Source organism: Gossypium arboreum, chromosome 13 (assembly GCF_025698485.1).
Source record: "Gossypium arboreum isolate Shixiya-1 chromosome 13, ASM2569848v2, whole genome shotgun sequence".
NCBI classification, from domain to species: Eukaryota; Viridiplantae; Streptophyta; class Magnoliopsida; order Malvales; family Malvaceae; genus Gossypium; species Gossypium arboreum.
Genome location: NC_069082.1, coordinates 15,314,712 through 15,329,778, shown reverse-complemented (window position 1 = coordinate 15,329,778; position 15,067 = coordinate 15,314,712). Strand labels below are relative to the sequence as shown.

General features: G+C 34.7%; 2 protein-coding genes across 4 annotated transcripts; one reads left to right on the top strand and one right to left on the bottom strand.

Annotated features, from left to right (window-relative positions):
• The first annotated feature begins 4,481 nt into the window (after window positions 1–4,481).
• On the top strand, window positions 4,482–9,276 carry LOC108463644 (serine/threonine-protein kinase PBL34-like). Of its 3 annotated transcripts, XM_053024059.1 has the most exons (7): window positions 4,482–5,091; window positions 6,191–6,525; window positions 6,641–6,776; window positions 7,130–7,266; window positions 7,392–7,515; window positions 8,346–8,849; window positions 9,018–9,276. In XM_053024059.1, the coding sequence occupies exons 1-7, from the start codon at window positions 4,878–4,880 to the stop codon at window positions 9,023–9,025; spliced, it is 1,458 nt and encodes a 485-aa protein (XP_052880019.1). In that variant the 5' UTR covers window positions 4,482–4,877; the 3' UTR covers window positions 9,026–9,276. The 3 variants fall into 3 exon arrangements, with proteins under 3 accessions (XP_052880019.1, XP_052880018.1, XP_052880020.1); XM_053024058.1 differs by having other exon boundaries at window positions 8,346–9,276; XM_053024060.1 differs by lacking the exons at window positions 8,346–8,849; window positions 9,018–9,276 and adding an exon at window positions 7,981–8,302.
• A 204-nt stretch (window positions 9,277–9,480) lies between these two features.
• On the bottom strand, window positions 9,481–13,994 carry LOC108463643 (uncharacterized). The gene is made up of 7 exons (XM_017763551.2): window positions 13,552–13,994; window positions 12,185–12,334; window positions 11,873–12,088; window positions 11,542–11,663; window positions 11,201–11,364; window positions 9,999–10,153; window positions 9,481–9,762 (listed from the first exon to the last, which is right to left on the bottom strand). The coding sequence occupies exons 1-7, from the start codon at window positions 13,777–13,779 to the stop codon at window positions 9,667–9,669; spliced, it is 1,131 nt and encodes a 376-aa protein (XP_017619040.1). The 5' UTR covers window positions 13,780–13,994; the 3' UTR covers window positions 9,481–9,666.
• Between the last annotated feature and the right edge of the window lie 1,073 nt (window positions 13,995–15,067).

Genomic DNA, 15,067 nt, shown 5'->3' with positions numbered 1-15,067 from the left:
ATTTGGCATGGTATAAACTCTTAAAAGATGAAAATTTACCATTTTGATGTTAGGTATCGATATTTTGGCATTGGTATTGATACTTGACTATATAAACAGTTCTAAAACAAATAGAATGCCAAAATGGTATTGATTTTTATTTAAGTATCAATACTTTTTTCATAAAATATCGATAACATTGATTTTCAAGTAAAAATAATTGAATTTTGGTATCGATTTTCAAAAGGTATCGATTTGGTATAGATACCATCTGTGAATTTCCAATATTAACTTTTAACTTCATAATTTTACAATCTAGTCTTACTATATGTTTGTATTTTGTAATTAGGTCCTTGTACAATTCTAATTATTTAATATGTTTAATTATATCCATAATTTTTTGATAAATAATTGAATTTTCATTAAGTAAGGTATTTATTGTATTGTTGAATTTTGTCGTAGCATCTTATTACTTGGGTCTGACAACCTGGACGGGTAAGGGGTGTTAAACTTTATGGCTGAATATGTTATATGTGAGCCCTAATGGAAGAATATGTTATAAGTGTACCCCTTTGTAGTTGTTCTCTTTTACGTGTGAGCCTTTGTGGCAAAATCATCATAGAGAAGCCTTTGTGGCTGATTCTGATGTAAGAAGAGCCTTTTTGGCTGATTCTGATATGAAAAGAGAGTTTTTGGCTAATTCTTTATGAGAAGAGCCTTTGTGGTTGATTCTATTAAAGGCGCCTTCGTGGCAAAGTCTATTGTGTGTATCTAGATGCCTTTATGGCTATCTAATGATGTATGGATGCCTCTATGGCTATCTAAGTCAAGTGGACGTCTTCATGGCTATCTATTGATCAAGCGAGGGTCTGAAGCTTCCGGAGACAAGGGAAGACATCTGAAGTCAAGAATATGCTTTAGTGGCGTAGTTTATGAATTGAACTCGGGACAAAGATTCAGTGGCAACTCCAAAGTGGTTGACTATGAATAAAATGCTATTTTCTAGCTTGAGACAATGAAAGAATGGAGAGTAAGTTACTAGTACAACTTGTAAGTAATATGTGTGATAACAACTAAGGTAAGATTGTTTACAGAATATGAAAGAATACAATGTATGTAAAGATATAACACATGTTCCTGCTGAGTTTGATGAGTGTCTGTTTGGTTCCATAAAGTAAAGTGCATCATTTATATTTAATGTGAAATGATGAATAAATTTATGATAATGTTTCACTAAGTTCTTATGAACTTATTACGGATGCCTCTAATTATAGGATCTGTAGAAAGATAGGAGACGAGAGACGATGCCACGACTACGCCATAGGAGCAGTGGTTCGTGCTGATATACATATAGAAGAAGAATGAAAGAAAAAGGAAAGCATAAAGAGAAATCTATATGAAAAGCTTTTGGATTATATGATATCAACTAAGTCAAACAAAAAGCCATTAGGCAAAGTTGAAGTTTGCTCATAAGATATTAAGTAATACTTCAAATACATGTAATAGAAAAGGCGAAATCTTAAGTAATGGTCTTTACAGTTTATTTAAGAATGTAAAGGCAAACATGCATTGTACAAAGAGTTAATCATAATAATATATATGAGGTATTTCAGGAAAAAGAGATTAAAGAAATTTTATTAAGTCATTGCTCGTCTAGTACATAAGCGAATAGAAGAGTCTAGGTTACATTTGTTTAAGGAAGTGACACCAAATACTCGGATCTGGTTGATCGGATCGAGTGGATTACATGGGGCCCTAGTTGGCAGTGGTTATACGGGCACGGCAACGAGTTTCTCTTCGTTAGAGGAGCATGCTTTATAAACCTCATACAAAAGTGTAAGGAAGAAAAACACAAGGGCTTTCCAGTACAATCGAGTAATTTGTGTTATCCATCTCCACCAAAGGCAGTGACCTTGGTAGTAAAACCTGTTACACCCCAATTTTGTTCCAGGTTAAGTAATAATGTCATCGCCTTTAGTGGAAATGAATAAAACGAATTACTCGATTATACTAAAACATCACTGGTTTTTCTTTCTTGTACTTCTGTTTGGGTTTTATAAAGCATCCTCCTCTGACGAAGAAAAATTCATCGTGTCCGCATAATCATTGTCAACTGGGGCCCAATTATGCTCCATCCCTTAATAGCATAACCTTTGTAAACTTGAAACCCTAGTTACACTTTAACCCGAGATCGTATAATCATCGTTAACTGGGACCTTGAGTTGCAACGCGATCCGACTTCTCGAGTGATGGCTCCATACTCACATGTCAGATGAAATTTGTAGGTCACCCATCTCCATGGCATTACTGTAAATTCAAACATACCTTAAAACTATAACAATATTTATCTCAAATATGGACAAAAATAAATTTACAAACTTCTAATTTTCAACCGCAAGAAAAAAATAATTTTTAACAAAGTGAAAACAAGTCGCGCTTAATAGAACGCATTTTCCTTTCTCCCTAAAAAAATAACGTAAATCGATAAATTAAAAAAATAGTTCACTTTCTCAATTTTTTTTTAATTTTCAGCATATACCAATAATAAATATAATTTCCAAAAAAAAAAACACGGCTATTATTTAAACTTTTACCTTATTGGTAAAAGTTAGATATTCCTCCAACATAGTTTTGAATTTAAAACTTTTATCTTTAGTTAGGATCTAATTTAACTTCATCCTCGAAATTAATAAGAGTTTAATATAATTATTAAATACTAGAATGCTTTAGAAAAATTATTTTAGTCACTGCTAAATATTTTTATTATTGTAATATATCTTAAAGAACATATTAGTATCGTAAAACATACTATTATTATTATTATCCTACTAAATCCCTTTTACATAATAATAATTTAAGAAGACAATAAAATATACAATAAATGATTTGCATTTCTTAAATTTTACATCATATTTTAGATTTAAAGGTGAACAATCATTTCCTCAGCCCTAGATTAAAAAATAAGGGTAAATTAAATATATAATCACTTAACTATTAAACGTTTCATTTTAGACACTTAAAATAAAAAGTTTGTAATTTAAGTACTCACGTAACATAGTTCAGTCCGGTGACGTGATTATTGAAAAACTGTATAATAATAAATTTAGCTTTAAACTTTTATATATTATATCAATTTAGTCATAATTTTAAAATTTTAACCCTCAAATTTTACAAATATTCTCATTTTGATCCTAATTTTAAAATCTCCCAACCACGTCCCTCATCCCCTCCCCCACCGGACCTCCCCAACCACCATTAGTTTGTAATGACCGATAAGCCATCGGATGGGAATCCAAACTTAAATTCATCTGACATTGCTGCTCCTGACATCAAGCTTTGATGGCTAAAATTCGGGGGCCTGACCCATTTGTATGTTTCTTATTTCTTGTTGCAAGTTCAGTAGTGCTGAGCCACGTTGAAATTTCGGTTGTTCATTGATTTGCGGTTAAGATTGAGAGGTGTAGCATGCAAATCCATGAAATGCCAGTAACACAAAAGTCTCAAATGATCAATAATAGAAGAGGAACACTGCGGTTCAACAACAGTAATCATTTGCGAAGAAGCAAGAAAAGCATAGGTTTTTACGCGTTCTTATTTACTGCATACCAGTAACCAAGTAAAGGTCTGCAGAGCAGTAATCAAGGGTGAAGAAGCAACCAAGCAAAGTGAATTTGTGTTTTTTGCAACAATGAATGGCCTTTCAACTTTTAACCTTGCATCTTGAAGCTGGAAGCAGGTCAACGAGTGTGCGGCTATACGATCAATGACTAAAGTTCTTTTGATTTGGGTAAAAGAAAGAGGTGAAAGGCTTAAATAGCAATATCATTAACACACACAGAGTGAGATTCCCGAGTTTTAACAGAGATGATATAGTGGGATTCTGTATTTTCTCATTCCATCATATGTTTGAACATTTAATCTACACCATTAAGGGAATCCTAGTGAGATTTTTTCTAAAGGGAAAACAAGCATGAAATCATAAGGAACCCAACATATTACAAACAAAAACAATGTGCTGCGGAGTTGGGAGTTAATGGTGATGTTTTGGGCTCATCTGTCCTTTCTCTTTCTACCACTGCCGTCCTCCCTTCGGCTTTGAGAGTTTCCACCACAGTAGAGAGGGACTGTGGTGGGGGTGGGGGTGGGGGAGGGGGACGGGACAATGGTGGAGGAGGTCTGGTTGGGGAAGGGAAGGGGGAGAGGGACCAAGGTGAGAAATTAAAATTAGGATTAAATTGAGAATATTTATAAATTTTGAGTATTAAATTTTAAAATTATAAGTAAATCAATGTAATAGATATAAGTTGAAGGTAAACTTTATTATTATATTATTTTTATCTGTTATCTCAGTTTTTATTTGTGATTTTAACAGAAATAATTAAAATAACTGAAATATATAATGTGAGCATTTAAATTGTAAATTTTATTTTAATTGTGTAAAATAAAAAGTTTTGATAGTTGAGTGACTATATATAGAATTTACCCAAAACTTAAATAACTTTTACATCTATTCAGCATTTTGAGAGAAAGAGAGAGAGAGTACATTTTCTTGCTTTCAAGTGAGATTTATTAATTCCATCTCCTAAAATAAAGAACCCAAAATGGAAAAACAAAGTAACAAACTTGTTTCTCTTTACCATTTCCAGATTCCATAAAACATTCCTACTCTTCTTTTTTTTTTGCTCTATTTTCCCTGCTTAATTTTAATCTGCGTCTTTCCACAATTGGGTTTCTCTTGTTTTAGCTTTTCCAGCCTTTTACTTCTTCTTTTTTTAAGTGAGGGTTTTGGGTATTTAACATTTTTTAAAATTTGGGTTCCTTCAGTTTTGGTGGGTTTTTGTTTTGCTTTTTCCGTAACGATGGTATGAGAAATTTTTAGGGTTAGAAGAAGAGAGAAGATGGGATTAGGTTTTCAGGAAGGAAAGGTGAAGTCTTGGGATACGTGCAAATCAAAGGAAAGGAAGAAGAAGAAAAACAGTGAAAAAGAAGATCTTGATGATGAAGCTGCTGTGGAAGAAACAGGATGTTGGGTTAAGTTGAGATTCATTGGAAGCTGCATTTCTTCAAGATCCAAAGTTGATAGTTCTGTTAGTGGGACCAGCACCAATTATGGTATATTTTTTTTATCATTTTGTTCTTGCTAGATGTTATTCCTTTTTTTTTTCTTGTACTCTGCTCCTAGATTGTAGAACTTGCCCCCCCTTTTTTGTTTACCTTTTGTTACTTTGAATGGTGTTCTCTCTATTTTATTTTATTTTTTGGCTTCTTTTGCTGGATGAAATGATATGTTCATTGTATGATCATTTATTGATGCGAATGCTGTGATGCTAGTTGTAAGAAGCTATTTTAGCTTGGTGCAGCCTGTAAGATGCTGCATCCAGCTTAAGGACTACCAATTGCTCGCAATGGAATTTTTCTCTAGTTATGATTGGGATTAATTAGTAGATTTTAACTAGTTAACCATCTTTAGAAAATCATAATACATGTTGGAAACCTATTTAATCAAATGAGTTTAACACCAACCTTGAGCTACTTAACTATTATGAAATGTGGAAATCACTCTCCTATATTGTTCTTAAACCCTTGTTCTCATGAGTGATATTGAAATTTGGACATAGCGATATAGTGTGAAGACCAAAGAATTAGTGTGAAGACCAAAGAATTTGACTCCATTTTCTCTTGCACTCTTATTTTCTCACGTCATAACATTTTTAACTTGTCTTACATTCATGGTTTCCATATTGATATGTGGAATGACTTAGTTTGGAAACTGAAAACTTTCATTCTTAGTGTAACAAATCAGTTGCTGAGTGGAGAATTTGAAATATATGTTTGTCCACCGACTAATTAGGTGGTTTGCTTAACTCTCATGCATGATATAGCAGCAAATGAAAAGTGTGTATGTGAAGAAAAACCTATTGTGGTTACTGCTTAATTTTAAATGATTTTTTGAAGAGGTTATAGATGAAGTAATGGCAGCAATGACGCTGTTGATGAGAAAAGATATAATGTTAAAAGCATGGAGAAACTCAAAGATGCTTTACAATCATTTATACTCAAAAAGGGATTATATTATCAGCATTTTGACCGTCTGTGGCAACTCGAGTTCCCACAGTGCAAACCCCAGATTTTCCCTACATTATGTTTTTCCTCGTGGAGTTCTATATAGTTTTTATCTTCTAACGTGTTAAATTTGTGCATTGATGAACAGATAGCAAATCTGCCTATGATACAAGTAAAGATCAACCGGCAGCTCCAGTTGTCTCATCCACAACCACTAGCAATGCTGAAAGTAGTTCATCTACATCCAAACTTGAAGATGAGCTTAAAGTTGCATCTCAGTTACGGAAGTTCACATTTAATGATCTAAAGTTGGCAACAAGAAACTTCAGACCTGAGAGTCTTCTTGGTGAAGGTGGTTTTGGTTGTGTTTTCAAGGGATGGATTGAAGAAAATGGAACTGCTCCAGTAAAACCAGGAACTGGGCTTACTGTTGCTGTTAAAACACTCAACCATGATGGCCTCCAGGGACATAAAGAATGGCTGGTTTGCACATTTCCTCAACTTTTCTTCTTGTTATATCATATCAGTGCCTGACTTTTTCTTTCTGTTTCTCCTAAACACCTAATCTTTGTTGTTCCTTGGATCATCAATTTGGCAGGCCGAAGTGAATTATCTCGGTGATCTCATACATCCTAACCTGGTTAAGCTTATTGGTTATTGCATTGAAGATGATCAGAGACTGTTGGCGTATGAGTTTATGCCTCGTGGAAGCTTGGAGAACCACCTCTTCAGAAGTATGTAGCAGCTATATTGTCTATGAATGATTTTTCACTGTAGAATATTCAGTTTAAGGCATCATAAATGTTCACCAGCAAACTATGATAAGTTGGGTTTCAGTCGTTGCTATATATATCTTCTAGAGGTATTGAGTTAGAATATACAACAAATATCATCTCTGGTCTATTGTAGATTGGAGTTCCAAAAATAATGGATCTGCCATCTACTTTAGAAAACATTGACCTCTTAGACTGGACTTGAATTACTTCTTGGTGTTGATATACTGCATATTTCTTATAGCTATATGCTCTGATCAAGGGTTTTATGTTTTCAAATAACACTGTAACTCTGTTTGTTGCAAATTATGCAGGATCGTTGCCTCTTCCGTGGTCCATAAGGATGAAAATTGCACTAGGTGCTGCAAAAGGTCTTGCATTTCTCCATGAAGAGGCAGAAAGGCCTGTGATATATCGGGATTTCAAAACCTCCAATATCCTACTAGATGCAGTATGTGCCAAAAACTTCACGTCAGTGAAGTTTTCTATTTACCCCCCCCCCCCAAAAAAAAAAAAAAAAAAAAAGCAAGAATTATTTCTATGGAATGGTTAACACCTAATAATATGCCGTTACAGGACTATAATGCAAAGCTTTCTGATTTTGGGCTTGCTAAAGATGGTCCCGAGGGAGACAAAACCCATGTATCAACCCGTGTGATGGGAACATATGGCTATGCAGCCCCTGAATATGTCATGACTGGTAAGCTTTAATAGAAAGGAGATGCTGGATTAAGTTGGCCACTCTACCCTTCCCTTCCTTATTTTATATGCTCTCTCAACTTTATACTTGACAGTTAAAAGATATGCAAGGTAGCTGTAACCTGATTTGTCTGCTTTATGATGTTTCTTATTTGCATTTTTTAACAGCATGCAGTATTCTTTTTAATTTTTACGCACTTGGGCTCATGCGAGCTCTTCTTCCTCCTTTGGCTTGATTCTTGAATCTCTAATCGTTATTGGGTTCTTTATATGTTACCTGACCTTTTAGGAGCCACTGTTAAGTGTAATAGTAAGAAATTTAGTGGTTTAACGTGTAACTGTGTATTGAAAGCCTTACCTCCTTGAGATAGGCAGTTAAAGAAAATCAGAAACTCTGTCAGATGCAGATACTTATCGCACTTTGGCTGATGAACAATGAACTATTTTCTGGTGTAACTGCTTGTAGAATGCAGTTGAATGCTCCTTAAATGGAATCTTGGCCTGCTGACATCTCCGTCCCATTGAAGCAGTATCTATTTAACAGGAGTGGGGGCAGCTCGAGTTTATGATATCAGTTAATAATTTAAGATGTTTTTCAGGGACATCATTGGATTACCTGGCATGTTAGAAACTTTTTCACCGTCAATGTGGATTTTGCAGTTAGTTTCGTTGATGACCTCTAAAATTTCTTCTTTATAGATTTATTGTAATACATCTTTTTGGCCTACTCAACTAACTTGGAGATGTCAAGAAATGCTTATCTGTATGAAAAAGGAGCACTTTATTTAGTTTTTCCTTCTCTAATTCAAACAAAACATAATTCTATATCAGGACATCTTACCTCGAGAAGTGACGTCTACAGTTTTGGTGTGGTTCTACTTGAAATGTTGACTGGTAGAAGATCCATGGACAAAAACCGACCTAATGGAGAACACAATCTTGTGGAATGGGCTCGACCTCATCTTGGTGAGAGAAGAAGATTCTATAGATTGATTGATCCTAGGCTTGAAGGTCACTTCTCTATTAAAGGTGCTCAGAAAGCTGCACAGCTTGCTGCTCACTGTCTAAGCCGTGATCCAAAAGCTAGACCCCTAATGAGTGAAGTGGTGGAAGTATTGAAGCCTCTACCAAATCTCAAGGACATGGCAAGCTCATCATATTATTTCCAGACAATGCAAGCTGAAAGAGTCGGATCCAGTCCACTCACTAGAAATGGTACCCGAGCTCAAGCCAGCTCACTTTCAAGGAATGGACACAGGAGTCTTTCCATTCCAAATGGTTCCCATGCTTCTCCCTATCACCATCAATATCCTTATCAATCACCAAAACCCAATGGTAAACCATAATGTTGACTAGTTAAATTATCTTTTTCCCAACCTCTTTTCATCAATTATTTATTTTCCCCCTTTTTCTCTCAGTATAGATGTATTCTATCAAAGCGTTTCTTCCTAGACAATGGGAAAAAACAACACGGTAACATGTTTGCTGTTATATCATGTTTAGGATGTTAGCCTCCCAGCGGGACGGACAGGGCAAGTAAAAAGCTTATGGAGCAAAATGCCATGTTTATCATCTGTTGTTTTAATCTATTTGGAAATATTAAAAAGATTAGCTTGTTTTTTCTTTCCTACTTCCCCTGATGTATACAAGTGCTTGTTCCTTGGTAGTATCTAAATGACTGAAAGGGTAGAGTTGCATGTAGCTACAATGGAATTATCAACACCGAGTCTTAATTAGATATGGTTTGTGATTCCATATAAAATTCCGTGGAAAATATCCCTACTTCAATTATGCCAACTCTAAACCCTTTTAAACCTTGAAAACAGTTATTGATGGTGAGATTTTGCCTCCTACTGCCTATTACACAATTGAGATGTGGATAGTTGTGGACATAAAGTTAGCAGATAAGAATAGAGCATTAAGGACGAAAGCAAAAATAGAGTTGAACAGATACTAATTACTAAAATTTACCAACTCAAATTAACTCTTCATTTATTGTACTCAATACAGTTATTTTTCCACTTCCAACAATGATGACGTTATATATTTACATTAAGATGTTTGAAAAGAAGACTAACTTATTAAGCAACCTCTGCCTAGAGTTTCCCTTGAATTGCCATGGTCTTGGTAAAGATGTAGCTATGCACCCCCATCAAGCTCTCCTTGTAAGCTGCTCTTTGGATGTGCTCTCAAAGATTTTATCAGCGTTTCCAACCTCAAATCCATCTCGCCTGTGGGACTCTTTGATCTGTCTCATTATAAAAGCAATCAGTACCCGTGCTCTGTTTTTAGTATTAATTTTTGCACATTAGTCAATAATCGGGGAATTTGTGACTTCAACAAACAAGTACAAACCATAAAACCATTCAACGGTAATAACTGTGAGTCCACAACTGGACATCTTTACATTGCAGGTTTTTGTACTTGCACTTTGTGTCTTAGAGGAGATAATATCTTAACAAACACCTAAAACATTGTAAATACCTCACTCTCAGACAGATTTTTGTATTGAGGCAGCACAAGGCGTTCAGCAAACTCAATGTACGAACAGGGAACAGACTCATCAACACCGTCAGGAAAACTAAAGGGCATTGAATCCGCTACAGTTGAACTTTGCAGCAGAAGGCCATCTGGACTCACTGAAATCGAGGAAGTAAACACATTGAATTCTCAAATCCATTTAAAAACCAATATCCAATACTTGCCAAAAGAAGAGTATACCCACAAAGCTGTGATTAGAACAGCAAAAGGGGTTGAAGAATGAAGGGAAATATAAAAAACCATTTATAAGCTAATTAGATAAATAGCTTTGCCATTCAAAATATTCTTAAGAAAATTTTAGCCTCAGCTAAAGGTTTAACAGTTTGCTAGGATGGCAGAATAATAATCTTAGCTGTGCCAAGTAAATGTTCATTCAAGATTTCTAATACTTTGATCATTACAAGGAGGATCAGAGAATAATAAATTTTACCCATGAATTTGAAGCTACACACAAAATGCATGCATTAAATCATATAACTATTTTACTGCACGTTCTAAAGTGCCTTAAAAAAAATACAGAGAAGCATCTAATCTTAGCCTCTTAATTGCTGGTGAAATCCGAGAAATGAAAACTTTGAAAGCTCCTCGAATAGCTTTACTAATTTCTAGTATATGGTTTGTGCAAAGTATTTTCAGGCTATAGAGAGCCTTAATTCAGGCATGATTACAAAAAACACACACCAATGATATATAGCATTTAAACAATCTCATTCATTAAGCTCCCTTCCCTGTGCCATAATGTCAAAGGCCTTGTTCTATTAGAACCAAAAACTAACATTTCATACTTTGTAAGACCCGCTTTTATGAGTCTTTAGCTTACTCCACTTACTTCACACCATCCCTAGTCCTTTTCTATCACATTGGACGGGGAGAAGGAAGTCTGGTTGTATGCATCCATCAAGAATGTTGATGTTTGAATAAAATAACTCTCCACCGCTTTTTCTAACTGACAAGGAGAAAGGGAGTGTGCAATGAAATTGCGTCACTAGTTACTAGCTAGTTGCTAGGATCAACATGCCTTGTGATGGAAACCATCATGCGTAGAATCTCGCTCTCAAAAAGTTTCAGCATTTTGTTCCTCCACAATGCTAGCATAGGAGCAGTTTCTAATAAAACAGTAATACACATTTGTAAAAGTAGCAAACCTTTTAAAACTCCGCCATCAGAATTCAACTTGAACCCATTCTTTTCGATGAACTCATTGAGGCTTTTGATATTTCTCAAATTAGATTTCAGCCGATGTGTGGAAATAGTGACATGATTGAGTGCATACCCATTGACAATGGTCCAGGCAGCATATTCACTTTCCCTGAGCATTAAATAAATGTAAGTAGGCATTCATAAATGGAGGCCTGTTTATAAATAAAAGTATTGTAGGAAGTGTGGTATTATAGCACTAAGATGCGGTAGGTAAAGCCAACTCATATTATGTTGTGAAGTGCTCGAAATTCTTTGCTCAATGAAATAAACGCAATCAAGAGAGTACCCTGCCAATTGTTGAAATTCAGAATACAAAGGCTTCTCCCATGTTAAAGACCCCAGAGCACTTGCAAGAGCTGCATATTTATTTCCACTACCAGATTTTTTGGTGTATTTTCTAATAATTTCCTGAACCGGCAATGACAAAGTAAAAAAAGTAAGAACATAGGAGAACACAGTGAATTGGACATCAGGTGCAAATTATGATGGCACTTCACAATAGCATCTTTAGCCGGATTTTTAGACCAAAAACTTGGGTATCTTTCTATATCAGAGATAGGTAAAGGCATAACTATTTGACATTGTGTTGACTTATAACGCACCGCTAATAGACATACCTGTGCTCTGGGGCTAAGTTGATCCACAAGAAGCTCTGAAATAAATACTCTTGGCAAGGGCCCATTAACACCACTGCCACCATCTTGAGAAGAACTATTGGGAGGAGAAAACCACAATGCCTTCAACTTTTTAGCAGGAAATCTTAGTTCCTCCTTTGGGGTATACCCATAATCCAGAAAAAGACTTGCCAAGGAGTTAATCCCATAACCATTTACCTAAGTTTTACCAGAAAGTTTACAGAGCTCAATAGTTGATACAAAATAATGAAGTACAATTGATTCCCAGACAGTTTGAAAGTAAACAAAGCATACCCCAAAGGTCCTGAAAGCCAGATGATCATAGCAAATTTGTTCATCATCAACGGAACTGACAAGTTTCAAAATGGATTTTGCAGTAGGATTTCTATTTAAGTAAACCGTTTCCATGCTTCTCAAGGTATCCCTGAAAAATGATTCACTTCCCTGTAACAGATATATCAAGTAAGATGGTTGAGATGCAAATAATTTGACAAAAGCGAAGTTGAATTTGAAGATATTCATATTGAAGTGGCAAAAAATTGCCTTGGCAGCTATTGTGACCAACTCAAACAACTTTGCAACATAATTTATTTTCCTTCTATTGATTACATTCTGTCATATATTTGATTGTACTAATTATAATTTTTTTTAGAATACAACCTTAGGCCAACATTTAATTTCATAATTAAATTAAGAAGTTTGGGACCATATATATAATTTTGAGTATTTACAAATGAAAGGCATGAGTGGGATATGGAATTGATAGGGGAGCTCAATTAGGGACAGACATAGTACTTTATGTCAGTGATGGTAAAATTATCTAAATGGTTGGTTTTTTTTTTCCTCATCATATATATTTTCACATTTTTCATACAATGATGAAAGCTTATAAATTTTTATGCTCAAAATTCCAAAAATTGATTTATGTAAATGTGGGAAATGCTAACATTTTGATGATTTTTCATTTTGTGGAAGGTAAAACTATTATTTCATTATATTTTTCAATTTAGCGCTGACAAACTATTAAAAATTTTAATTTTGTGGGAGCAAAATTAGTACTTCAATTGTATTTTTATGTTGATTGTTGATAGTTCATAGAACTTTATGAAACGAAATCACAGAAAATTTTCCAAAAGACTATTAGAAGTGTAAATCCCATAGCATATTAAGTACTCTATAACGCACTATCAAACAATTCAGGTATGAGTCCAAGCATTAATTAATTATTTTTATGAAAAAGAAAAAAAAGGTGATGCTTATATCCTATATGAATTTCTGATGATATCTGGAGTCTTATATTAAGCATGAAAAAAAATATCTAAAATTATTTGTTTAAAATACAAAATCGATGAAGTTTTTTAAAAGATTAAAACTTGGCATTCTCTTAACACTATTCGTAGAAGCAGGGACGGCAGCAGAGGTGCAAGGCAGGGTCTTGGCCACTACTTCAAATATGGGTAAAACTGCTATTTGGCCCCCAGAAGTATTGGTAAAATTGCTATCTGGCTCCAAAATTTATAATTCAACCTCGTAACTAACAAAAAAGAAAACCTATCTTAACTGTTCGTATGCATACAAGCACCAAATTCCAAAAGAAATTAAATTCAGAAGCATTTTGTTAAAATAATTGAATTTTTTACCAAAAACAAGAGGAGGATCACCTGGGATTGACTGTCCGATTTAGAGGCGGATACGGCGGTGGAAGAAAATGAAGAATTCCCGCGAAACGAAAGGCGGTTGTATGAAACGCCATGACGGCAAGATAGCTTGCGGGACAGCGGAGGCAAAAAGGTGGAGGCGGATAGAGTAATGAGAGACGGTGGTTGCAAGGCGTTCTTAGCGATTGCCGATGAGTAACAGCTGGATGAAAACACCGCTGATAGTTTCATTTGGGCGTCACGGATCAACTGTGACAATATAATCACCCTTTTCAATGCACTTAATTCTTTTTTTGGGTTCTTCTGGAAATGCTTATCAAATTTATTTTCTTTTTTCTTCTCTTGGTTCCTTTTCCCTTTCGTTCAGTTGATGTAGAAATAAATGTTTAGCTATCGTATATCACACGGCATTATTATGCTTTAATACCGCATAAACTATTGAAGTCAAAATGGCTAAACTCCAATACAACTTTCAAATAGTCTATCTTTTTTTTTTGACATTATCAAATTATTCACTTTACCCGTAATTCAAGCATTTTATACAAAAATATATATAATTAATAATGAAAATTTTAAGTTGTTAAAAAATCGTCACCCATCATTAATTTATTTAAAAATAAATAAATTCAACTTAATTTTTTTTAATTACAATAACATGACAAAACCCGAACAACTAATGCAACTTGAACCTAGTGTCATGGGCCAAAGTTCCAAGCCCGTGACCATGGAACAAGATGCGCCCCATGGAGGTCGATCGATTAGATGAGGATTATTCAGCCCACAAGAATTGGCCCGATTCAAAGAATTGTTGGAAAAGCCTATCAGATTAAAGCCTAGGTGGCCCAATAGCGAAGATATGACAACTTAGACTATTTTAAGCAACTAATCTTAAAAGATAGAGAGAATCATATCTTGTAAAGATTAGATTTGATAAGGCATATCTTGTAAATCCCTTAAATCATGGGATTTCGTTAATCTCGTCCGTCGATGTAAATATATATTGACCGTCGGTTCTGGGGGAGCTCAACTATAAATAGAGAGCCTCCCCTCATTTGTAAACCATCCATTGTATGTTGAATTCTTAAGAGTAATAGAATTCTTGGGCATTTACTCAAACACTTTGTGTGCATTCTTTCTTTGGCTTGGTGCCATGAGAGGAGTTTTAAGGAATCATCATTTTTAGGCGTAAAGGCTGACTTGGGCGGGTTTGGACGTGTAAATCGCCTAAGGCCGCACGAATTGCGAGACGAAAGGTCTAGCCCGTGACACTAGGCCACACTTGAGATAATAAATACCCTGACCATCATGCCATTACATAGAATTCAAATTAAATTTACATTATAACTTGTTAATCTAATTTATGAAATTTAAAATAAATTATTGTGTGTCAAATAACTTTTAAAAAATAAATTTACTTAATTTCATTTTAGATAATGTATCATTATATTTATACTATTATTTAAACTCCTAATTAAGTTAGTATCACAAGTCAATAGAACAACAATTTGGTTAGGAAAAT

Excerpts from the sequence above, each read along its gene's own strand:
- LOC108463644 (XM_053024058.1), top strand. The coding sequence starts at position 4,878 with ATGGGATTAGGTTTTCAGGAAGGAAAGGTGAAGTCTTGGGATACGTGC. Across the intron at positions 5,092-6,190 it reads TGGGACCAGCACCAATTATG|ATAGCAAATCTGCCTATGAT; the intron begins GTATATTTTTTT and ends ATTGATGAACAG. Across the intron at positions 7,267-7,391 it reads CCAATATCCTACTAGATGCA|GACTATAATGCAAAGCTTTC; the intron begins GTATGTGCCAAA and ends ATGCCGTTACAG.
- LOC108463643 (XM_017763551.2), bottom strand. The coding sequence starts at position 13,779 with ATGAAACTATCAGCGGTGTTTTCATCCAGCTGTTACTCATCGGCAATC. Across the intron at positions 12,089-12,184 it reads TGGCTTTCAGGACCTTTGGG|GTAAATGGTTATGGGATTAA; the intron begins GTATGCTTTGTT and ends GGTAAAACTTAG. Across the intron at positions 11,365-11,541 it reads GAATTTCAACAATTGGCAGG|GGAAAGTGAATATGCTGCCT; the intron begins GTACTCTCTTGA and ends TTTAATGCTCAG.